The sequence below is a fragment of the Panthera tigris genome, chromosome E1, assembly GCF_018350195.1.
Source record: "Panthera tigris isolate Pti1 chromosome E1, P.tigris_Pti1_mat1.1, whole genome shotgun sequence".
NCBI lineage: Eukaryota > Metazoa > Chordata > Mammalia > Carnivora > Felidae > Panthera > Panthera tigris.
In genome coordinates, this window is record NC_056673.1 from 23,664,516 (window position 1) to 23,690,886 (window position 26,371).

General features: G+C 37.4%; 1 protein-coding gene across 8 annotated transcripts in view; it reads left to right on the forward strand.

Moving 5' to 3' along the window:
* The window catches only part of ACACA (acetyl-CoA carboxylase alpha), a 277,071-nt gene that overhangs the window by 54,223 nt on the left and 196,477 nt on the right, over positions 1-26,371 (forward strand). The window contains exon 1 of one of the 8 annotated variants that reach the window (XM_042967667.1): positions 5,968-6,001. The exons of 6 other annotated variants lie outside the window; for them this stretch is intronic. Coding sequence is in view for 1 of the 2 variants with exons in the window: in XM_015543745.2 (XP_015399231.1) it covers positions 22,177-22,229 (53 nt within the window). In the remaining variant the exon portion in view is untranslated. Of the gene's footprint in view, positions 1-5,967; positions 6,002-22,139; positions 22,230-26,371 lie in introns of those variants that run through there. One more of the 8 variants, XM_015543745.2, reaches the window with a different exon arrangement.

Consider the following 26,371-nt stretch of genomic DNA (forward strand, 5'->3'; position numbering starts at 1 on the left):
GTTCCTCTCAACTGTTTCCTGTTCTGTCTATATACCGGGTCTTTTAGTGACATCTAGTAAGTGAGAGTTAGGTTGAGAAATTTTGGCTTCTGTACTACTTTGACTAACATTGTAGTTGTAACTATTTTAATGGCTGATAAGACTTTTGCAGGATTGGGCAAGTTTGTAGTAATTTTTCTTTGAACTGCTTTCATGTCAGAAAGGTATATTCCATTTCTGGCAGGGCCAGTCCTCAGTAACAACCTGTGGCAGGAACAAAAGGTTGTTATAGACTTGTCCTTTTTCAATAGAAATGGAATTCTCTATATGTGATTGAAAATGTCAGTAAGTAGTAACATAGGATTATTCTTATTTATTGATGTTTGATTATACAACCAGTATGTGATATACTACCCTTGGGTCATTTGCTTTGCATTTCTTAGATTAAAGGGCCTGGATTAGTGGTTCTTGGTTTTCACTGTACATCAGAGTCACTTTGTGGAGCCTTAAGAAAGGAGTCCCATCTCCAGAGCTCCAGAGATTCTGATTCATTTGATATTGGCTTGGTTTGGAGCTGGGGCATTTTTTTTTAAAGCTATCCAGGTGATTCTAATGTACAGCTAGGGTTGAGATTATAGGTCTAGCCCAGATAAACATTAGGGTGACTATTGCTGTTAGTAAATCTTGGTGCTTATATTAATGGATCTTAAAATAATTAAGCCCCTTTTTATATACTAGAGATATAGGCTGTGTAGTAAAATCCCATACTGGGTCTGGCTGAATATGACTGTCCTGCCTTAGTCTCCTGGGACTTTAGGGTCCTTGCTTCTGAAAGATGATAAGGTACTAAGTGTCAGTGGTCACCCCCATTTAGCTATGTGGAGGTCAAAAGAAAAGAGTTAAGTAAGTTAATTGTGTTTTATGTCATGGATTCCTAGAATTGCAAATGAACCAGAGACATAATGTAGCCTAATACCTTTTATTTAAATAGATGAGAGAGCTGAGGCCTAAAGAGGGGAAGTAACTTGCCTAAGCGTGAATAGCCAGAAAACTGGAATTCAGTGTCGGGTGTTCTGATTGCATTTCAGTAACTTTTCTACTCTACTTCCCTGACAATAAAAGTGTCTTAATTATATAGCTAGTTCAGACAAAGTTGGTTTTGAAGGAATTGATGAATAATGGATTTTATCTAATCTCTGGGCTAAAAAGAGGAATAGAGTGCTGTATTTAGTGGCAGATAAGAGGGGTTGAGGTTTTTTTGGGGGGGGGGGTGGAGGTCAAGTCTTTATGTAAACATTTTTTATTACTTTATAGTTCAATTAATGGTTGACCTAAAGGCTAACACTGGTGGTGGTATCTTACCCTTCAAGGTCATTTGTAAATGTGTGGGGGTTGTAACTGGTGGGACTACAGTAGTTCCCCTCATCTACAGGAGATACCTTCCAAGACCCCTAGTGGATGCCTGAAACCACAGATAGTACTGAACACTACACATAACTATGTTTTTTCATACATACATACTTATGATAAAATTTAATTTATAAATTAGCCACAGTAAAAGATGAACAGTAATAACTAAGAATAGTTATAACAATATTCTGTAATAAAAGTTATGTGAATGTGGTTTCTTTCTCTCAAAATATATTGTACTGTACTCACACTTGTTTTGATGGTGTGAGATGATAAAATGTCTACATGATGAGCTAAAGTGAGGTGAATGATATAGGCATTGTGACATAACTTTAGGCTACTGTTTACCTTCTCACAATATTGTCAGAAGAAGGATCATCTGCTTCCGGTTGGTGGTTGACTGTGGATAACTGAAACCTTGGAACATGAAACCACAGATAAGGGGGGGACTACTACTGTACCCTTGCATTTAAAGGTCAGAGGACCAATGATTCTAAGCCTTCTTCAATGTACTGGATAATCTCACATAGCCAAGAATTGTCCTCAAAATGTCATAATGCTCCTGTTGAGAAAGACTGGGTTAAATCTAAATCCTTAAAGCCACATAGCACCTTGAGAAATTTGTCCAATTTGAGACCATGTGAAACAGAATATCCATTCGTTGGATTAGGAAATTGTGAATTTGGCAATGGTAAGATAAATACCATTATAGGAAACTCAGCCAATGATTTGCAAGGCAGCTTGCAGTTGCCAAGTCATTCCCAAAGTTGATGGCTCTTATCACAAAGACTGTGTGGTCAGTGGTATGAGTGCCTGGAAATTTTTTTGCATGCCCTACTGTTGCAAAACTCATGCCCATAGCTCGTGGAGGAGCTGTGGATTGAAGTGTGATCAGCAGCCTGGGAAGGAGACAGTGCCAGTTCCCACTTGCTTCTCAGCTAGCTAATGTTCCAAAATAGAACACAGCTTTTCCATTGATACATTTTGTAAGTCATTTGTGGATATGGTGTCCTTGGGGTTAATTTAAATTGAGTCAAATTCACTTGATTTTAGAGAGAACTTTGTTCTTGCATCTGCCACCAATTAGGTATGTGACCACAGAGAATACATGTTACCTCTTTGGACTCATTTTCCTCATCCATGAACATGAAGGTATTGGTTCAAAAACTCTTTTTCACTCTTTGAACCCAGAGTTAGAGACTGGTTGAGTTTAGGATTAGCTTCCTGCGTGAATAATCTAATCCTTTCCAGGCCATGTAGATTAAAGGGGCAGGTACATTCCTAAAAGGTGTTTACTAGAGGTCATCTAAAACCAAGTAATGTGACTGTCATAGTATAGGATGAGAGAGGGCCTCTCAAGTTTAGGGCTTGGTTTTTTTGATGCTAACTGAGAAGTCTAATGGGTGTAGTGGATAGGTATTAATACAGAATAGACTTTTCCAGAGATGGAGATGACTTGCATCACATATTTTCTAGAGCAGCACTGAAAGAGTAGATGGATCACTTTCTAAGCTTTATGACCCAAACATTTGAAAATAATACCCTAAGAAAGTTACAGCTTGATGGGAATATATGTCTTATTGTAAACAACTGTTGTTTGGCTTTATTAATTAATTAATTTGGAGCCAGTGTGGGCGGGGGAGGGGCACAGAGAGGGGGGAGAGAGAATCTCAAGCAGGCTCCACGCAACAGCACAGAACCCAACACAGGGCTCAATCTCACCACCATGAGATCATGACCTGAGCTAAAATCAAGAGTTGGATGCCTAACCGACTAAGCCACCCAGGTGCCCTGGCTTTTTATTTTTAAAGAAGATCAGTTAGGGATTGATGTATCAGCTAGGTTGATTTATTTCTGAACCTTATTTAATTAATTAACCTTAATATTTAATTGAATATTTGAGAAGAAAGACCGTTGAAGACTGAATGTGGGTGTCTTAATTTTGATAACTTTTGTATGATTTAGTGGCATATAATAGAATTATCTAGTTGCATGGATATTGATGTCTGTTCCTCATGGGATGCCACTTGAGTTCAGATTGTTCTGAATATTTGCATTGCAGTGTAAATAAATCCAGATCACCCCACAGTCATGCTATCAACCAAAGATAGTAATCAATTTTATCAACTAGTATACTGAATTCTTGGTTGAAGTCCAGTTGGAAACAGGTGAGCTCCCCAACTGGATCGCTCTTAGGGTAGTGTGATTTCTTTAAACCTTTTTTATCCTGTAATTCATGTTAACAGTGTTTGAAACTCCATCTCAGTTTTCCCTTAAACTTTTTAAATGCCCAAAGAATCAAACATCCAACATTTTGTGCTTGGCAAGCATGTTGTTGGTGACTCCATTTGAGAACAGTCTGTAATTGCTGTTATTTGTGTGTATATAAATCCATCATATGATGTTCTATTGCTGGGTTTAAGACAGTGGTTGCTGCTTTGGTAGGCGAGAGAGATTAAGTTCACTCAGAAAAGGCTCCTTGAAGGTAAGTTGCATTACTGTCTCCTTTCTGGTCTAGAAAGTACTTTGTCAATATCTTAGAAAATTTAGAATTCAGTTATGTGATTGACGATGAGGTGTTTTTGATTATTCAGAAGAATCTCTGTGGAGAGTTTTGAAGCTGTTTTGTAATTAGAAATAATCTGTAACGTTTGTCCAATGATACTAGAATGCAAACGGATAAAATACTGTGTTGGGGATTAAGACTTAACAAAAAATTTTTTTTTAATGTTTATTTATTTTTGAGAGAGAGAGAGACAGAGCACAAGTAGGGGAGAGGCAGAGAGAGAGGGAGACACAGAATCCGAAGCAAGCTCCAGGCTCTGAGCTGTCAGCACAGAGCCCGATGCGAGACTTGAACTCACAAACTGAGAGACCATGACCTGAGCCGAAGTCGGACACTCAATCCACTGAGCCACTCTGGTGCCCCTCGTGGTGATAGACTTTTAAAAAAACACCAAAGAGGGAGGTGGGTGGAGGGTTGGATGAAATAGGCGAAGGGGATTAGGAGCACACTTACCGTGATGAGCACTGAGTGATGTATAGAATTGTTGAGTTTTATAGGTGTATAGAATGTATAGAATTGTTGAGAATTATACACCTGAAACTAATATAATACTATACATTAAATTAAAATGGAATTAAAAAAAAATTATCCTAGAGCTGTATGGGATGTATGTATTCCCACTTTTCTTCTCTTTTTTTTAAAAATTTTTTTTAAATTAAAAATTTTTATTTTTGAGAGACAGAGTGTGAGCGGGGGAGGGGCAGAAGAGAGAAGGGGACACAGACTCCGAAGCAGGCTCCAGGCTTGGAGGTGTCAGTACAGAGCCCAATGTGGGGCTTGAACCCATGAACCACAACATCATGACCTGAACCGAAGTCTGATGTTTAACCGACTGAGCCACCCAGGTGCCCCCAGAATTCCTGCTTTTCTATTTCAGTAAATTTTCATTTCATTTACTATACATACATACCGAATTCTAGTTTGTGCAGTTGACTCCAAAATGCTGGTTAATCCAAACTCATATTCAATCCAAGACCACACGCTGTGTATTGTATCTCTTAAATTTCTTAAACTTTCATATCCCCTCCACCCCACTTTTTTTTTTGTGACAGTGTCTAGTGACTTGTTTAAAATGACCTTATTAGCAAATCATGAAGGTATATGGCTACTGGTAATAGTTTGGTGGTGTAGAGAGAAATGGAAGGAAAAACAAAGGATAATTTGCTACTCTATACTTTTTATAGCTATAGCACTTGTAGCAAAACAGTTTTTTGTTGCACTAATATTTTAATGAATTTTATAATCAAAATGAAAGTGGACATTATAAAATATGGTGTGATTTGATCAAAAGCTATTAAGGACAGAACTTTTAAGTTTTAGGGGTATATGTTTGTATTTGACCTGGAAAGAGATTCTCTTTCCTATTAGTCTCTCACTTGAAACTCCTGAGATTGAAAAAAATAAAAAATAATAAAAAAAATAAACTCTTGAGTTTGAAGCGATTTCACTTAAATCTAGTAATGGAGGTAAAATTAAATAGTATCTGCAGAAGCTTTTGGAAAAGTAAAATGTTCCATACTATGTAATATTTATTATGAAAGAGTCCTTTTGTAAAATAAAATTTTTGACTAGAAAAACCTTTTTAAGGCTTTTGCATGTTGGGTTTAAAACTTGGATATTTAGATTGAAAGACTTTAATTATAGTACACATATACTGTCAATATTATAATTTAGATGTTGAGAATAACCATTATTGAGAGGGCAGGAAATTTCATTTTTCCTTCCTATCTTTGGCTCAGCTGTCTCAAGCTTTAACATCAAAAATAAGGAAATTTGTAGATGAGCCTGTGAGAGTGTTATGTTTGGCTTTCTTAGCATTTCTCATTCAGCTTCCCTGAGCTTTCTCCCTGCCCCCAGCATTTTCCAAACCCTTTACTCTCAATGTTCCTTCCTTGATATTCTGAGGTTCCCAGTTGCCATGGTGCCTCAGAAGTGAGTAGACAGAGAAGGTCATTATGAGATCTGCAACTTGGTACTCTTTCTGAAGGCAATAGTTTGCTCTATTTCCCACCCACTCTTTCCATTCAGAAAACAGGAACTGTCTTTGTATGTATTATAATCTCCAGACTTTATTCCATAAATGTAGCTAACTGTAGAAATGAAATTATGAATATTTGTAAGTAGGGCTCAGGACAGCCACTTGGCAGTGTTTATTATTTTTATTACTTCTAGTGTAATGCATACATTTTCCCCCTCCTTTCTTCCTGTGAACATAAATTTACAAATGAAGTTTGCATTTACTACTTAAAACTTTAAAATTATTAGATATATGCTTATTATAGAAAAGTTAGAAATCCAAAAAGTATGAAGAAATAGAAAGAATCCAGAATATGATTGTCCAGTGATAATTTCTGTCAGTATTTAATATTTCTTTTTGTGAATTTTACCCCTTAAGGATAAATTTCTTTAAAAAATACTTAAGTAGATTATATCTTAATGCACGGCTCTATTTTTTGCTTTTTTCCATAGAACAACATTTTCTCATGTCACTAAAAATCTTTTAGCTTAATTTTTTTAGCTTTTTATTTTGAAATAATTTTTGATTTACAGAAGAGTTACAAAAACAGCAGAGAATTCTTGTGTGTCCTTCACTTACCTTCCCCTACTATTAATATTTTTCATAACCATAGTACATTTATCTAGAGTTGTCAGATGTAGCAAATAAAAATACGTGTTGCCCAGTTAGTTTTGAATTTCAGGTAAACAATAATTTTTCATATAAAAATTAAATACTGCAAATACTGCATTAGACATACTTATATAAAAAATTACTTGTGTTTGCCTGAAATGGAAAATTTAAATGGGCATCTTGTATTTTTTCTAGCAACCCTATTTTTATTAAAATTAAGTAGTTAACATTGGTACAGTACTTTTAAGTAAACTATAGATTTTATTTGGTTTTTAGCTCTGTCTCCACCCTTGCTAAGAGAAATATACTGGACAATTCTTAATTCCTGAGTTTTTCCAGAGTGCTAACATAGAATCATGCTTGTTTCTTTTTTTTCTAATTTTTAATTTAATTTATTTTTTAATTTACATCCAAATTAGTTAGCATATAGTGCAACAATGATTTCAGGAGTAGATTCCTTAGTGCCCCTTACCCATTTAGCCCATCCCCCCCCCACACCCCCTCCAGTAACCCTCAGTTTGTTCTCCATATTTATGAGTCTCTTCTGTTTTGTCCCCCTCCCTGTTTTTATATTATTTTTGTTTCCCTTCCCTTATGTTCATCTGTTTTGTCTCTTAAAGTCCTCATAAGAGTGAAGTCATATTTGTCTTTCTCTGATTGACTAATTTCACTTAGCATAATACCGTCTAGTTCCATCCAAGTAGTTGCAAATGGCAAGATTTCATTCTTTTTGATTGGTGAGTAATACTCCATTGTGTATATATACTACATCTTCTGTATCCATTCATCCATCGATGGACATTTGGGCTCTTTCCATACTTTGGCTATTGTTGATAGTGCTGCTATAAACATTGGGGTGCGTGTGTCCCTTCGAAACAGCATACCAGTATCCCTTGGGTAAATACCTAGCGGTGCAATTGCTGGGTCGTAGGGTAGTTCTATTTTTAGTTTTCTGAGGAACCTCCATACTGTTTTCCAGAGTGGCCACACCAGCTTGCATTCCCATAGAATCATGCTTGTTTCTAAGAGGCTTTCCATACCATAGGCTCTTTGGTTTCTGAGTTACTTCTTGACCATCCATTTTCTATTTCCCAAAATTTTTTGACGTCTGTATCTGTTAGGTCCTCCTCTTTCGTTTTCTTTGTTCTTATGTCTTTATGTTTCTTTTATTATTTTGTTGTCATTTTCGTGTGATTTTTGGTAGAGAATAGAAATAAACAAATGTTCCTGCTACTGTCGACCGGTAGTTCCATTCACTCTTCAATCTATTGCAGTTGGCTTTTGCTTCTACCACTTTTCTGAAACTACACTTAGAAAACTTACCAGTGACCTCCTGATGAGCAAAATTTGACACTGTTGACTTTTCACTCATTCTTGAAACTACACCTTATATTTTAGTAACATTCTCTCCCAATTCTCCTTTCTGACTCTACCCTGTCAGGTGCTTGAGTAGGCTTGGCTTTTTCCACATGCCTCCTAATTGTTAATTTTCTACAAAGCTTCCTGGCTTTAGCCCTTTTCTCATAGGTCACAACCTCTCTCTTGATCTAACTTAATTAATGGTATTCCCATTTCTCTGGTCTTCTAAGCCAGAAATATGGGTGTTCTATGAGATTCCTCTCTCCTCTACCCCTCTACCCCTACCCCTAACACCTAGTTAGGTATTCTTATTGATGCTATACCCCAATAATTCTTAAATTTTTAAAAAATGTTTATTTTTGAAAGAGATAGAAAGAGAGAGAGCACGAGCAGGGGAGGGGCCAAGAGAGAGGGAGACACAGAATCCGAAGCAGGCTCCAGGCTCTGAGCTGTCAGCACAGACTCCGATGCAGGACTTGAACCCACAAGCCTGAGATCATGACCTGAGCTGAAGTCAGATGCTTAACTGACTTAGCCACCCAGGTGCCCCAGTATACCCAAATAATTCTTGAATCCATTCCTTTTTTTCCTTTGCTACTGCTATTGTTCTTGCTTTTATATTTTATTTGGATTTGGCAAGAGTATTTTAGTTCTTCTCCAGCCTCTTTCCCCTTTCAGTATAAGCTCCACATGGCCATTGGGATCTTTCTAAAAGGTAAACTGATCATCTTATAGCATTACTTTAGTGAGTCCTTTTTACCAATAGGATATATTAGTGGCTAGCCAAACATTGTGCCAAGTTAACATTATTTCTAATACAGGAGCTTTAATCATTATTATGCTGGGCTTGTTGAGATCTATAAGGTGTCAGTAATATTTCAGATTTGTTTAAACTCAGTTTTGAAGAAATGAACAGAAAACAGACAAGCAACAGAGATAAGTATATGGCAGGAACACCAGTGATGGTGGGGTTGACAGCATGTGCAAAGATACCAGACTGAGACATCTAGCATGTTCAGGCAATTATAAGTCATTGAGTATTATTGAAATGTGAGGGAGACAGGGTGTTTAGTGTCGTGGAGGAAGAGGCTGGTAAGATAAAGGTGAGATCATTAAGCATCTTGTCTGTCATGCTGAGACACATATAAAATGGAAAACAGTATTTAGATTTGGCTGTGCAACAACAGAATCATCTGTGGAACTTTAAGAAACGATGCAATCCCTTACAGGAGTACTGATGCATAGGGGCACTTGTACCCCAATGTTTATAGCAGCACTCTCAACAATAGCCAAATTATGAAAAACCTAAATGTCCGTCAACTGATGAATGGATAAAGAAATTGTGGTTTATATACACAATGGAGTACTACGTGGCAATGAGAAAGAATGAAATATGGCCCTTTGTAGCAACGTGGATGGAACTGGAGAGTGTTATGCTAAGTGAAATAAGCCATACAGAGAAAGACAGATACCATATGTTTTCACTCTTATGTGGATCCTGAGAAACTTAACAGAAACCCATGGGGGAGGGGAAGAAAAAAAAAATAGAGAGAGGTTAGAGTGGGAGAGAGCCAAAGCATAAGAGACTCTTGAAAACTGAGAACAAACTGAGGGTTGATGGGGGATGGGAGGGAGGGGAGGGTGGGTGATGGGTATTGAGGAGGGCACCTTTTGGGATGAGCACTGGGTGTTGTATGGAAACCAATTTGACAATAAATTTCATATATTGAAAAATAAATAAAAAACTATGCATCCCTAAACTGTGTGTCAGACTGCTTAAATTACAGTTTCTGGTCATGGAACCCAGCAGTCTTCATGCTAGTACTCTCCACGTGAATCTGATATGAAACCTGAGCTGAGAGCCACTTTTCTAGCGTTTAGAACAATGCCTGGCATATAATACATGCTTAATAAATGTTTGTTGCATTGAAATTAAAGTTGTGCAAGTAGATTAGATTATTATGAGGGAGAGTATATAAGTAGAAGGGAAGTGTGTCTTATGGAAATGTCTACCTTTAGATGGAAGGAAGGGCGAAAAAGGGAGACAGGAAATGATCAGGAAGGTAGAAGGAGCACCAAAAAAAAAAAAAAAAAAAAAGGAAAGGATAATTTTAAGGTGGAAGATGTAACATACAGTGTTGAAAAGAAATGTCAGATTGAGAAACAACACTGGGGGGCGTCTTGGTGGCTTAGTCGGTTAAGCATCCGACTCTTGATTTTGGCTCAGGTTTTTTTGACTCTTGATTTTGGTTTGTGAGATCGAGCCCTGCATTGGGCTCTGCGCTGAAGCGTGGAGCCTGCTTGGGATTTTCTCTCTTCCCCTCTCTCTCTGCCCCTTCCCAGGTTGTGCCTGCACCCATACACACACGCACGTGCACACACACACACTCTGTCTCTCTCTCTCTCTCTCTTTCTCTCAAAATAAATAAACATTAAAAAAAAAGAAAAAAAGAAAAAGCACTGAAGTTTGTGCATAGGAGGCTCTTGGGGTGAACAGCTTTAGTAGATGTCCAGAGATTAAGTAGTAGTAAATGAAGGAACAGCAATGTCAACACTGTGTACCCTTTTAAGAAGTTGATGGCAAGGAAGAAAAAAGAACAGCTACTTGAGAGGATAATAGGATTTCTCTCTTGTCCTCCTCTGCTGTGTTTTCTTACTGGAATGCCCTTCCCCTGACTTTTGGAATTCCATTCATCCTTTTGGGTCATCACTTTGTAAGGTCCTTCTCAAATGCTGCCTGTGCTGTGAAACTTTTCTTCTTTCTCCTATTTTGTTTTTCTCTTCTGGTTATTTGGCCTTTCATTTTTCACAACAACAATTGTGTTCTTTCTCCATTGTCATTAAACCCATCCCTAGCTCCTGTCCCTTCTAGACACACTTTGAATTTTATAACTTTGCCTCATATTTCATTGAGAAAATAGAAACTATCACACCAGAAATTCTTCCTTCCAACATCTAATTTCAAATTTACTTGTATCTATACTCATGTTTTCATTTTTCCTTCTTGTTTTAAGGACTTCTCAAGATCCTCCTTCCTTTAGTGATCCTCTTCTTTACATTTTAAATATCCCCTTTTCTACTAAATCACTCATGTTGGCATCCAGATATGCTCAGATGACTCCCATCTTTATAAAATCCTTCTTTGATAGCCATGCTCCCTTTGGACTACTCCCCTAATTCTCTGCCCCACATCATGGCCAAGATCTTCGGAAGGGTTCTTTCTTCCTCTTCTCTCATTCTGTCTTCCAACCTGTACTAGTGTGTACTCTGCCCTATCGTGCTACTGAAACTGCTTGCATTAAAAATCACCAGTGACTATTGTATTGCTAAATTCATTGGGTGCTTCTCAGTTCTCATCCTTTTAGTCCTCTCAGTAGCTTTATACAGGTACCTACTTTTTTCCTTGAAACACAGCCTTCTCTTTCCTGCTGAAAACTGCTTTCTTGTCTTTCCTCCTGTGTCCCTGGTACTCTTTCTAATCTCCTTTGCAAGCTCTTCTTTTTCATGTTACTTCCAGCATTTAGTCCTGCTTGGTCTTGGACCTTCTAGTCCTTTTACTTGGTATACATTTTCTTTCTACGTAATCTCATCCCTTTGCTACTGTTTATATGCCAATAACTCCCATTATTTATGATATCCATCCCATACCTATCTTTTGATCTGACTTGCTATGTTCAGCTATTTATGTGAAATCTTCGTTTGAATGTCCTATAGACCCAAACTCCTTTTTTTTTTTTTTTTTTAATAACCTCTTCGTCCAGCCTGTGGCTTGAATTCATGACCCTGAGATCAAGAGTTGCATGCTGTATGGATTAAGCCAGCCAACTGCCTCTAGACCTGAACTCTTGATTTCTCCCTATCCTCTCTAAATTGATCCTTCCATAATTTTCCACCTCTTATAAATATCACCTCTGGCCACTCTGCTTAAGTCAGAAACCTGGGAAATCATACTTCTGTTGATTCTGTCTCCAATATTTACTTCAGTACATTCACTTGCCATCACTTTAGTTTAGCCTTAGTCTGTCAACTCTTGTTTGGATTAATAGAATGGTCACTCAACTGGATTTTCTGCCCCCTGATTTCCTGTCACACTTAGCATAAGATACTAAAATCTTTTTTTAAAGTTTTTAAAATTTATTTTGAGAGAGAGTGTGTGAGTGAGAGAGCAGGGGAGAGGCAGAGAGAGAGAGGGGGAGAGAGAGAATCCCAAGCAGGCCCCATACTGACCAATGTGGGGCTTGAACTCAAGAACCATGAAATTATGACTTGAGCCTAAACCAAGAGTGAGACACTTAACCAGCTGAGCCACCCAGGTGCCCCAAGATACTAAATTCTTACCTTGGCTCCTGAGGCCCTGAATAATCTGACTTCTGTCAGCTTCCATGTGTTGACAGTGCTTCAGTCATACTGGCCTTTCAGTTCCCCTGGTGTTCCAGTCTTTCCTATCTCAGGGCCATACATACTTGTCCTTTTGCCTGGATTCTCTCTTACTCTCTCAGTGATTACTTAAGGCCCCCTTTTTAAGGTTTCGGATTAAATATCACTTCCTGAGAGAGGCCTGTTATTATTTGTAATCTTTTTGTTTTTCTTTCAAAGGACTCACCACAATTTATAATATTTTCACTTGCTCATTTATTTTTTTGTCTCTGTTACCCTGTCACCAATATGAGAGCAGTGATCATATACATTTTGTTTGCAGTTGTATACCCAGCACTCTCTATAGCACATAGTAGGGCACTCAGTAGATATTTATTGAATCGCTGAGAGAGATATAAAGATTGGCTAGGGACATTCACAAAAGGTGGTAGTATCTTAAATTATATGTATATATTAAAATTTTTAAGTGGATTTAGGATTGTTCAAATTTTCTGTTTCTTCTTGGGTGGAATAGAAAATTTTTTTTCAGATGATTTACCAATTGAATCTAAATTTTCAGATTTATTGGCATAAACTTCATAATAAACATACTCCTTTCTTTTTCATGTTTTAGGATTTGTAGTGAGTTCCCTCTTCATCATTCCTGATATCAAGTTAGCATTTTCTATTATTTTTTATCAGTCTTATAGAAGTTACTAATTTTGGGGCACTTGGGTGGTTTCAGTCGGTCAAGCCTCTAACTCTTGATTTTGGCTCAGGTCATGATTTTGCTCTCTGTGAAATCCAGCCTCATGTTGGGCTCAGTGCAGAGCAAGGAACTTCCTTGGGATTCTCTCTCTCCCTCCCTCTCTGCCTCTCCCCCACTCATGCACATGCATGCGTGCATTCTCCCTCTCTCTCTCTCTGAAATAAATTGATTTAAAAAATAGAAGTAGTAATTTAATTGGACTTTTCAAAGAACCAACTTTTTGTCTTTGTTTATTTTTTTTATTGTACATTTGTTTTCTCTTTTATTGATATCTGCTGTCATCTTCGTTCTCTTCTTTATACTTTTTAAGTTTACTTATTTTGAGAGAGAGTGAGCATGAGCATGGGAGGGGCAGAGAGAGAGGGAGAAAGAGAATCCCAAGCAGACTCCACACTGTCAGCGTGAAGCCTGATGTGGGGCTCTGTGGCCTCAATCTCACAAACCACGGGATCATGATGTGGGCTGAAATCAAGAGTTGGTTGCTTAACTGATTGAGCCATCCAGGTGCCCCTTTTCTTTATACTTTCTTTAGGCTTAATATGTTTTTTTCTGACCTTTTGAGATAGATTATTATTTCTTTTCTAAGCTGTGTACTAATAACTACAAATTTCCCCAAGCCCATCTTTGCCTATATTTCAAGGTTTTTTTCAACATTTTATTATGAAAAATTTTAAGCCTACAGCACAGTTGAGAGATTTTATGAGAACGCCTAGATTTTACTCATCACCTAGATTCTACTATGAACATTTTTCTATACTTGCTTTATTAGTTATCTACCCATTTCTGTATCTCTGTATCCATTTGTTAGTTCATCTTTTATCCCCAAGTTTTGATGTGATATATTTTTATTGTTATTCAGTTTAAGATATGTTTTTCTTTTCATTGTGATTTAATTTTTTAATTTTTTAGTTGAGATATAATTCACATATAACATTGTATTTTAGGTATACAGCCTAGTGATTTTATATTTGTATATTTATACATAAAATACATACATATACATGTAAAATTTATATATGTGCATATAACAAAATAATTACCAAAATAAGTTTAGTTAACATCCATCACTATGCATACTTAACAATTTTTTTCTTTCTTCTTGTGATGAAAACTTAAGATCTACTCTCTTAGCAACTTTCAAATGCACAATACAATATCGTTAACTATAGCCACCATATTGTGTATCACATACCTAGGACTTACTTATTTTATAACTGGAAGTTTGTACCTTTTGACCACCTTCACCCATCTCACCCACCTTTATTGTGTCTTTTTTTTGACGCTTAAGTTATTTAGAAGTGGATTCATTAATTTCAAGACACTTGGATATGTATTAAAATCACTTGAATATATTTTAGTATCTTTGCCATTGATTTTTAGTTTAATCCATTGTATTCAGAGGATATACTCTGTGATTTCAAATCTTGGAAGTTTGTTGATACTTTATAGCCTAGCATATGGTTAAATTTTTAAAAAATAAATCTGTTTTTTGTATGTATATGCATATGTATATATTTTTAAGTAAGCTCTGTGCCCATCGTGGGGCTTGAACTCACAACCCCGGGATCAAGAGTCACATGCTCTACTGACTGAGCCAGCCAGGTGCCCCTAGCATATGTTCAGTTTTGATAAGATTTTATAACACTTTTGAAGGATGTATATTTTGCAGTTGTTGGTTGTAGGATTCTATATTTGTCAGTTAAGTTTTTTAATTGTGTTGTTCTTCAGTATCTTTGATTCCCCCCCCCCCCCCAACTTGTTCTGTCAGTTAGTAAAACAGGAAGAAAATACCTTGCTACCAGAATCTTATAAATCAATAAGAAAAAGATATTTCAACGTCTTCTTTTTAAGGGTAGTATAGTTGACATACAATATTACATTAGTTTCACATATGCAACATAGTGATTCAGTGTTCATATACATTATGAAATGATCATGACAATAAGTCTAGTTACTTTCTGTCACTATACAAAGGAATTACAGATTATTGATTATATTCCCTCTGCTGTAGTCAATATAGATTATTGACTACATCCCTGTGACCTATATATTTTTGTAACTGGAAGTTTGTACCTCTTAATCCTTGGAACTTATTTCACCCCCCTCCCCCCACTCTCCCCTCTGGCCACCACCAGTTTGTTTTCTGCATTTAATTTATGCGTTTGTTTCTGTTTTGTTTGTTTTGTTTCTTAGATTCCACATATAAGTGAAATCATAAGGTATTAGTCTTTCTCTGTCTGACTTATTTCACTTACCATAATACCTGCTAGGTTAGTTCACCCATGTCATTGCAAATGCCAAGATTTCATTCTTTTTTATGGCTGAGTAATACTCCATTGCCTGTGTATACCACATTTTCTTTACCCATTCATCTATTGATGGATACTTAGTTGTTTCCTTATTTCATTGTAAATAACTCTGCAATGAACATAAGGGTGCATATATTTTTAAAATATAAATAAATATATTAGTGTTTTGTTTTCTTTGGAGAAATACCCAGAGGTGGAATTGCTGGGTTGTATGGTAGTTCTATTACTAATTTTTTGAGGAAGCTCCACACTGTTTTTCCATTTTCCATTCCTACCAACAGCGCACAAGGGTTCCCTTTTCTCTGCATCCTTGTCAACACTTGTTATTTCTTGTCTTTTTAATAAAAGCCATTCTGACAGATGTAAGGTGATAATCTCAGTGTGGTTTTGATTTGCATTTCCCTGATGATTAGTGATGTTGAGCTTCTTTTCATATCTGTTGGCCGTCTGCAGGTCTTCTTTGGAAAAAGCCTATTTCATATCCTCTGCCCATTTTTTATTTTTTTTTTTATTTAAAAAAAAAATTTTTTTTAACGTTTATTTATTTTTGAGACAGAGAGAGACAGAGCATGAATGGGGGAGGGCCAGAGAGAGGGAGACACAGAATCTGAAACAGGCTTCAGGCTCTGAGCTGTCAGCACAGTGCCCGACGTGGGGCTTGAACTCACGGACCACGAGATCATGACCCGAGCTGAAGTCGGCCGCTTAACCGACTGAACCACCCAGGCGCCCCAGCTCTGCCCATTTTTTAATCAGATTGTTTGGGGTTTTTTTGGTGTTGAGTTGTACAATTTCTTATTTTTTAATTTTACTTTTATTTTTGAGAGAGAGAGAGAGAGAGAGAGAGAGAGAGAGAGAGAATGAGCAGAGGAGGAGCAGAGAGAGGGAAACACAGAATCCGAACCAGGCTCTAGGCTCTCAGCTGTCAGCACAGAGCCCCATGCAGGGCTCAAACTCACAGGCCGTGAGATAATGACCTGAGCTGAAGTTGGGCACATAATCCAACTGAGCCATGCAGGCACCCCTGGTGTAGTATCTTTTAAATTAAACATACACATACTGTATCAATAAGCAAGTCCACTCCTGGGTATTTAACCGAAAGAAATGAGTGCATTTGTCACCAAAAACCAAGTATAAGGACAAATCTGGTGAAGATTCATAAACAACTCAAATGTCCATCAATAATAGATTAGATAAATAAATTATGGGATAGTCACCCAATGGAATACTACACAGCAATGAAAATGAATGAACTGCTATGTCACAATGATGAATTTTTTTTAATTTATTTTTAGTTTTTTTTTTTTTTTATGTTAGAGAGAGAGCACGCAAGTTGGGGAGAGGGGCAGAGAGAGACTCTTAAGCAGGCTCCATGCTCATCACTGAGCCCAATGCAGGGCTTGATCCCATGACCCTGGGATCATGACCAGAGCCATTAAGGAAGCCCTCTGAGACTCTGGAAATGTTCTGTATCTTAATGGGGTTGTTGGCTAAGCGGGTGTATACATATGTGAAATTAATTGAGTGTATACTTAAGATTTTTGCACGTTATTGTATGAAGTTATATCTCAACAAGTAAATAAAACAGGGCTTCCAGCTATAGCTGAGTAAGGATCAATAAATCTTTAACCCAAAAAGCAAGTAAGGCTTGGCAAAACCATTTCAGTACCCTTGAAATCAACCAAAATACATACAACAATCTGAGAAAGAGTTGTTTGAAAAACTGCTGAAATTCAGTAAGAACAGTAGGAGTCTATGGTGTTCTTGCCTAAGACTCTTCTTGCTCCCTTCCCTAGGCTTGGGTGGTGTGGAGATTTTGCCAGTGTGGGTAGGCCATGAGACTGCCAGTTTTGATGCTGAGATTGAAGGAAGCTTACTCATTTTTGAGTGGTGGATGATGCCCATGGCCATTGGTGTTGTCAGTGGAAATGGTTCTCTTGGCATTTGATGTATCGGGTGGGCCATTGGCTCTAATAGACTGAGGTGTGTTTGTAGTTGGAACAAGCATATTGTTAGCTGAGGTTGCTTGTATGCATAGAGTAGACATGATAAGTCCCAATAGGAAGTAAAAGCCAGAGCAGACTTGAAAATGTCCTGAACTTTAAATGTGCTATCCTTCCCACACACAGACACATGAACAGAATCCAGAAGCCTTTAGTGGCTTTAAACATAATCATTGCCTCATCATTGGGAGACATATAAGCTATGCAGATACAGAGGTAACCACTTAGAAGGCAGGTTTCAACATAAAAACAAGCAATAGAAAGAAAATGAGCTGAGACATCAGTGGCTGCACACTTAGGGGTGGACAGATTTCACAGATTTAGCTGAGGCAAGTTATTAAGCCAAGGAAGGAAGGGGCATAGGGAAGGAGTAGTAGTAACAACAACAACCTTCATAGGTAAAAGAAATCAGAGTCTAGACTTGCTACAATAAATTACTTAATATGTTGAGTCTTCAACAAAATCATGAAAAGAAATACGAAAATACAAAATCATGAAAAGAAATACGAAAGTGTGACCCATATTTAGGAAAAAAAGTCAATAGAAACTGTCTCCAGGTGTTCTTAGATGCTGGATTTAGCAGACAAAATCTTCAAAGCAACTATCATAAATGTTCAAAGAACCAAAGGAAAACATGTTTAAATAATTTTTTTAAAGTATGACAACAGCAAATCAATAAATAAAATTCTCAATAAGGAGAGAGAAATTACAAAGAAAAAAATATCATAAAAAGGATATACAGATGGCAGAAAAGGACATGAAAAGATGTTTAACATAATTAGCTATTAGGAAAGTGCAGATTAAAACAACAGTGAGATATTACTATACACCTATCAAAATGCCTAAAATAAAAACTAGTTAACAACACCAAATGTTAACAAGAGTATGGAAAAATGGGATCACTTGTACACAGTTGGTGGGAATGTAAAATGATGCAACCACTCTGGAAAATAATTTGGAAATTTCTCTTTATTTTTTTTAAGATTTTATTTTTTTAAGTAATATCTGCACCTAACATGGGACTTGAACTTACAACCCCAAGTTCAAGAGTCAAATGTTCTACTGACCAAGCCAAACAGGTGCCCCTGAAAATTTCTTATAAAATGAAGTATTTACCATATGATCCTGCAGTTCCACTCCTAGTTACATACCTATGAGAAATGAAAGCCCATCTCCATATAAAAATTTGTGCGTTTATGTTCACAGCAACATTATTCACAATGGGCACGAAGTGGAAACAATTCAATATCTATCAACTGATGAATGGAAGAATAAAATGTGGTATATCCATCCAATGGAGAATTAATTGTCCATAAAAAGAAATTAAGTACTAATACATGCTACAACACTGAAAGCATTATACTAAGTGAAAGAAGCCAGTCACAGAAGACCACATATCCTGTCATTCCATTTATGTGAAATAACCAGAATCTATAAGGACAGAAAGTAGATTAGAACTGGGGAGGGTTTTGGAGGAAATAAGGAGTGACTGGTTGTGGGGTTTCTTTTAGGGTAATGAAAATGTCCTAAAATTGATTGTGATGACAGTTCATAACTACATGAATATAGTAAAAACCATTGAATTATATACTTTAAATAGCTGAAATATGTGGCATGTGAATTATATCTCAATAAAGTTAAAACATTTCAAAGTAAGTTTAGCAAGGTCACAAGCTATATGATCCATATACAAAAATCAATTGTATTTGTATATACTAGGTAGCAATGAACAAGCAAAAAACAAAATTAAATTAATTCCATTCACAGTGGTATCAAAAAGAGCAAAATATTTAGGAATAAATTTAACAAAACCAGTGTAAGATTTGAATATTAAAAATTATAAAACGTTGTTTTAAGAAAAACCAAAGATGTAAATAAATGGAGAGAGAGTCCGTGTTCAGAGATTAAGAGGAATCAGTATTGTCAAGATGGCAATTTTCCCTAAATTGATCTGTAAACTCATAATCCTTATCAGAATCCCAGCAGGCTTTTTATTTTCCTTTCTTTTTAGAGTTTGATGAGCTGATCTAAAATTTACATGAGAACCCAAAGGACCTAGAATAGACAAAACAATTTTCAAAAAGGAGAGCAAAGTTGGAAGACTTGTAACTACCTGATTTCAAAACTCATTATAAAACCATAATTTTCAAGGCCCTATAGCATTGCTGCAAAGATAGGCATATAGATCAGAAAAGCAGAATTTAGAGCCCACAACTAAACCTTTATATATATATATATGGTCAGTTGATTTTCAAGAGATCTATCCTTGATCCAAGATTTCTCTGCCTGGAAAAGCCCCAGTGTAAAACAGTCTCTTGCAGTGTGTGCTGCAGTAGGACTGAGACTGCATTGCAATCAAGCCAGCTCATGCATCACTGTCTGCTGGATAAACTGCTACGTCATCCTGGGTGCTGGGCATGTTACAATGCTGGGATCATTGTGGGCTTCTAGTTGGATTTTGTGCCAGGTATGTGTCTACTTTGGACACTCTCTATTCATGGTAGATTAAAGTGGGGATGCTTTGAATTTGGAGGAATGAATGTGGCTTTTTTATTTCTTGTGTTCTAATATTACAGAAGGATTGTGAGCAGCATCCATAAAAGATTAGAAACTCAAGCTTTGTTTTTGGATCTGGGTGTGCTGTGTTTAGTGTTTGGCTGTTTTAGAAAGATCCTTTGGTGAAAGAAGCACAGACTTGATTACTGAATGTACCTTTTTAGTATATTTTTTGATACAATTGAATGAAAAATAGCCTGTTTTATTCTATACCCAAGGCTTTATTTGTTTTTGAATGTTGACCTTATATAACAAAGGCAGAGAATGATTCTCTTTCGGGACCTGCCTACATCTGGAGACACTTAGATATGTGTAAAACCGAGCTGCTTGTACATCTGTGGTCACTGTAATTATTCTGAATAAAGACCTCAGTGCTCTATTTTTGAGACCTGTTATTCTGAAGAGTCATAAAAATAGGAGGGCTCCTTTGCATCAGCTTGGGTCTTCAAAGGAAAAAGTAAACGACTAAACTTTATTGGACATTGGCATAGCACGTAAGGAATGATGTGAAACGGCCTAGACCAGAAAACAACAAGGATGTACGTTTTCTGTTATGGCTGGTGGTCATGTTGAGTGGCCTGGTTAAGTCTTTTCAGGTTGGGTCATCTGAATGGCCTGAGGATCAGAATTTGTTTGCCTTAATCATTTGTTTTCTATTTGATCATTTATCTTCTGTTTCTTTTCTTTTCTTTTTTTTAGTTTTTTTTTTAATGTTTATTTATTTTTGAAGGAGAGAGAGAGACAGAGTTTGAGTGGGGGAGGGGCAGAGAGAGAGGGAGACACAGAATCTGAAGCAGGCTCCAGGCTCTGAGCTGTCAGCACAGAGCCCAAAACGGGGCTTGAACTCACAAACCGCAAGATCATGACCTGAACCGAAGTCGGACGCTTAACCGACTGAGCCACCCAAGTGCCCCATTTATCTTCTATTTCTGCTCCAGGTTATTTGTGTATTTGTTTTGGAGAGTTTTCTGGAAGATCAATAGGTTCTCAGCATAGTTGGCAACAGATCATTAACTATTTCTATCCAGCATTTTGGTGGGAAAGAATTTTTTTGTGGTACATGAATGAAGTTACCACGACTCTGGTGAATTATACTTTTCCTGATGACTTATCATAGGAAATTCTGATTTTGCAGATTTTAGCTACTGGAGTCTCTCCCATTACAAGGGAGCAATAGCGTTAGCATCTGTTTTATTAAAAGCTAAAGTAGGACTTTGTTACTATATAACATTCAAACTATTTTTTTTAAGAGATCTATCTCTGGCCGATTTGCTTTTATAGCAATATATGTGTTCCAGTAGCCTTTCTAAGCAGGGTTTTTCTCTTCCCTGCTTAATCTGGGTCAGACCTCTGTGTGTAAAATATTTGTCTGGGCCCCTTTTCCTTTCAAGAATTTATCCACATCTTCTCTATATCCCATTTGTCCTAGCTCCATTCTTACTTTCAAGTTTGGGTGAATAAAATCTTAGATTTTGTTGCTTTATTTAAAAAACGTTTTTGCATGCATGTATCACTAGTTTGGCCTAAAAATTAAAATTGTGGCTCACACTTTATTCAAAGTTCCTCAGTAGTGATATGTCTTGTCCTTTCTACTTGCTTTCTTTACCGCCTGACCTGCTTTTTCCCTTCTTGCAGTCTGATAATCAGTATTATTTGTTTGATTGGATCTCAGAAATTACCCTACTTAGGCTGTGCTGTCCTCCTCCCTCTGGATTTCACGACCTCATTATTCTCTTGGCTCAGTTGTCCTTGTAGACTTGTCTTCTTTTTGCCCCGGGCCCTCCCTGTCATGTGCTCCTGGCAGCTAGGAGAGTCTTGTGGAGCTTTTTCTCTGGTGACTGTCAGAAGAAAGTGACCGTTGTTGAAACATGTTTGCTGCCGCTCATGCAGAGCTAAGATCTGTTTTCTAGTTATACAGGCTTTTCTGTTTCTCCCCCTCTCCTCTTAGTTCCCTTGGGAAATCAACCAATTCTGTGTGTAAACCAAGTTTAGGGAGAAAATACAAAAAGGAGGAAAGGTGGGGAAATGTGGAAATTGGGGACAAAGTAGACAAAAAGACTGTAGTTTGAGGCCATCAGGAATACTCTAGTCTGACTGAAGCAGGGCCAAGAAGTAGGCAGAAGGCACAGTATCTCTTGTCCTCGTGGGTTTTAAGCACCTGCAACAGGAGGACGGACTGCAGCTTGTGTTTACAAGACCGAAACCTGAAGAAAAAGCTTCCATTCCTTTGCCATCTTGATATGCAGGGTTCTACAGAGGAAATTAAGGAGATGAGATATTACATGCTTCAAAGGTAAGTTTTTAGGTGCCGTATTTGGGCTATATATACCTTTAAAAAACAGTAAGACTTTGACGGCTAAACCCTGGAACTTACGGGAAATTTGGTTTGGTGATTTTGTTGTATCTATAAGAAAATTTTTTATTTTATTTCATTATGATTTTTTAAATTAATTATTTATTTTTAAATTTACATCCAAGTTAGTTAGCATATGGTGCAACAATGATTTCAGGATTCCTTAGATTTCTTAATTCCCCTTACCCATTTAGCCCATCCCCTCTCACACAACCCCTCCAGCAACCCTCTGTTCTCTATATTTAAGAGTCTCTTATGTTTTGTCCCCTTCCCTGTTTTTATATTATTTTTTGCTTCCCTTTCCTTATGTTCATCTTTTTTGTATCTTAACGTCCTCATGAGTGAAGTCATATGATGTTTGTCTTTCTCTGACTGATTAATTTCACTTAGCATAATACCCTCTAGTTCCATCCATGTAATTGCAAATGACAAGATTTCATTCTTTTTGGTTGCCGAGTAATACTCCATTGTATATATGTACCACATCTTCTTTATCCATTCTTCCATCAACGGACATTTGGGCTCTTTCCATACTTTGGCTATTGTTGATAGCGTTGCTATAAACATTGGGGTGCATGTGCCCCTTCGAAACAACAAATCTGTCTCCCTTGGATAAATACCTAGTAGTGCAATTGCTGGGTCATATGGTAGTTCTATTTTTAATTTTTTGAGGAACCTCCATACTGTTTTCCAGAGTGGCTGTACCAGTTTGCATTCCCACCAACAGTGCAAAAGAGATCTTTCTCCGCATCCTTGCCAACATCTGTTGTTGGCCTGAGTTTTTAATGTTAGCCATTCTGACAGGTGTGAGGTGGTATCTCATGTGGTTTTGATTTGTATTTCTCTGATGATGAGTGACGTTGAGCATTTTTTCATGTGCCGGTTGGCCATCTGGATGTCTTCTTTGGAGAAGTGTCTATTCATGTCTTTTGCCCATTTCTTCACTGGATTATTTGTTTTTTGGGTGTTGAGTTTGATAAGTTCTCTAGATTTTGGGTACTAACCCTTTATCTGATACGCTGTTTGCAAATATCTTCTCCCATTCCATCAGTTCCCTTTTAGTTTTGCCAATTGTTTTCCTTTGCTGTGCAGAAGCTTTTTTTCCTTTGGTTTCCCTTGCCTCCAGAGACGTGTTGAGTAAGAAGTTGCTGCAGCTGAGGTCAAAGTTTTTGCTTGCTTTCTCCTCAAGGATTTTGATGGCTTCTTGTCTTACGTTTAGGTCTTTCATCCATTTTGAGTTTATTTTTGTGTATGGTATAAGAAAGTGGTTCAGGTTCATTTTTCTGCATGTCGCTGTCCAGTTTTCCCAGCACCACTTGCTGAAAAGACTGTCTTTGTTCCATTGGATATTCTTTCCTGCTTTTTCAAAGATTTATTGGCGATACGTTTGTGGGTCCATTTCTGGGTTCTCTTTTCTGTTCCATTGATCTGAGTGTCTGTTTTTGTGCCAACTTTTAATTTTATTTTTAAATTTTATTATTTTTTTAATGTTTTATTTTTGAGACACAGTGCAAGCAGGGGAGGGGCAGAGAGAAGGGGACTGAGGATCCAAAGCAGGCTCTGCGCTGATAGCAGTGAGCCCAATGTGGGGCTCAAACTCATGAACTGTGAGATCATGACCTGAGTCAAAATTGGACGTTCAACTGACTGAGCCACCCAGGAGCCCCAGAAACATTTTTGTTTAAAAGAAATGAGTAAAATCTCTCATATTTGCTCCTGTTCTAAGCCTTTCTTTTACATTCAGAATTTGAATCAAAGATACCCAGGCACATGTATGCTATTGTAGTCATATTGAAAATAACCACCCCTGCACAGACCTTGCTGTGCTACTCTTTCACTAAGGGATCTCACTCAGTCTGTGCCATATTTGCTCACTGGCTTTGGCTGGTTTTTCAGGAGTGAAGTCTCTTCACTTGTTGCAAACGGAAATATCAATTCTGCGTAGTATGAACATCCTATGGTACCTTCCAAAAAGTTTTGAGAAAACTTTTTAAAAATGTGTCTCTGGGGCTGGGAAAGGTGCCTGCCATCATTGTCCTGGAATGTGACAGGGGGCAGTCAGACTGTTGTTGAGGGTGCCAAGCTCTGTTACCCTAGGATCTTTCTTCTTCCTATTTGTAGAACTTGGGGCTGAAGAGGAAATGAGTCAGGCCTCCTTGGCCTTCTTCAGGCCTCTTGCAGGTCTGTACTTCTCCATCAGAGGATTAACATGAAAGACCTGAATGATGGGCTTGATAGCAGTCATTAAGGGCTCCTCCATTATCTTTTTTTATTTGCTTGTTTTTGCAATCTAGAATTCTTATTCTGAAAAATACTAGCTGAAAATTAAACTTGACCTTGGCGGAAACAGAAAATTAGCAATAAACACCAAGTTGACAAAATTTGCCTATAGAATAGTTATCCTTTCCTTTTCCTTTTCATTTGACCTCTTCCCTTTTCATTTGACCCTTTTGGGGGAAAATCAAGCAAAACTTCCACTGAGTGTCAAGTAAATAAAAAGCCTTTGAGCTATTTTATCTATCTATTTATAGAAATATATATACACACACATATATGTATATGTATAATTAAGAATTTTTTTTTTTAAGGTTTATTTATTTTTGAGACAGAGAGAGACAGAGCATGAATGGGGGAGGGGCAGAGAGAGAGGGAGACACAGAATCGGAAGCAGGCTCCAGGCTCTGAGCCATCAGCCCAGAGCCCGACGTGGGGCTTGAACCCACGGACCGTGAGATCGTGACCTGAGCTGAAGTCGGATGCTTAACCGACTGAGCCACCCAGGCGCCCCTTAAGAGTGTTTTTTAATTCGTTGGTTAAGTGTCCAACTCTTGATATTGTCTCAGGTAATGATCCCAGGGTCATGGGATTGAGCCCCGCTTCAGGCTCTGCATTAAGTGTGGAGTCTGCTGGGGATTCTGTCTCTTTCCCTCCGCCCTTCCCTTGCTCTCTCTCTCTCTCTCTCTCTCTCTCTCTCAAATTAAAAAAAATGAGGGGTGCCTGGGTGGCTTGGTTGGTTAAGCATCTGACTTCCACTCATTTCATGATCTCACAGTTTGTGAGTTCGAGCCCTGCATTGAGCTCTGTGCTGACAGCTCAGAGCCTGGAGCCTGCTTCAGATTCTGTGTCTGCCTCTTTCTCTGCCCCTCCCCTGCTCACACTCTGTCTCTCTCTGTCTCTCAATAATAAATAAACGTGAAAAAAAATTTTTTAATTAAAAAAAATTATTTTTATGTATATAAAAGTATTTTTATATAACATTACTTTACTGTTTATATATACATGTAAAACAATCATATATATACACATATTTAAACAGAATACACACATATATACATATTGTGCAAACACACACACACACACACAGAATTTTGTTTCTCTGTGGGTAAATATAACAGATGACCTGTCCACTGTTTCATAGAGGCGTCTCTCCTGGAGCAATCTGTCCTCCAATTTGAACAGTCATATCTAGGGAATTCCTTTCTCTTTTGTATTGGTTCATCTGTTTCTTGCTTTCCTTCTTTTCCTTTTTCTTGGTTTACTCCATCCTTTTGGAAGACAGCATTCTCTGATAGCTTCCTGAGAAAAGATAGATGAAAGATAAAGGTTTTGAGATCTATTCCATCTTTATACTTGATCCCCTTGTTTTCAGTATGGTGCCTCACTTCAGAATATGGCTATATGAAGGATCCCATTGTTAAAAGTAAGACATAGTTTTGTTTTTCTCCCCTCTTTGATTATAAATGATTCTCAGAACTCACTAAACCATTGATAAAATCTTATGACCAATCCCTTCTCCTCTTTAATTTTATCAATGAAGACTTTCCTTCCTTTCTTGTCTTATATACTCAGGTAGCTCCTTGTTGATTCTAAGTAATAACTTACCTATCTTTTCGCTCCCTCCCTAAATAGCTGACAGCTGATCTCTGAGGAGTGTGTGTTTAACTTTAGATGTATAGAATTATATAACATAATCTTTCATAGCACACTCATTGGTCCATTTATGGGCTAATATTATTTATTTATTTGGTTACTTATTGCATTATTTTAAAAAATAATATAAAAAGAATTTGAAAACCCACCAT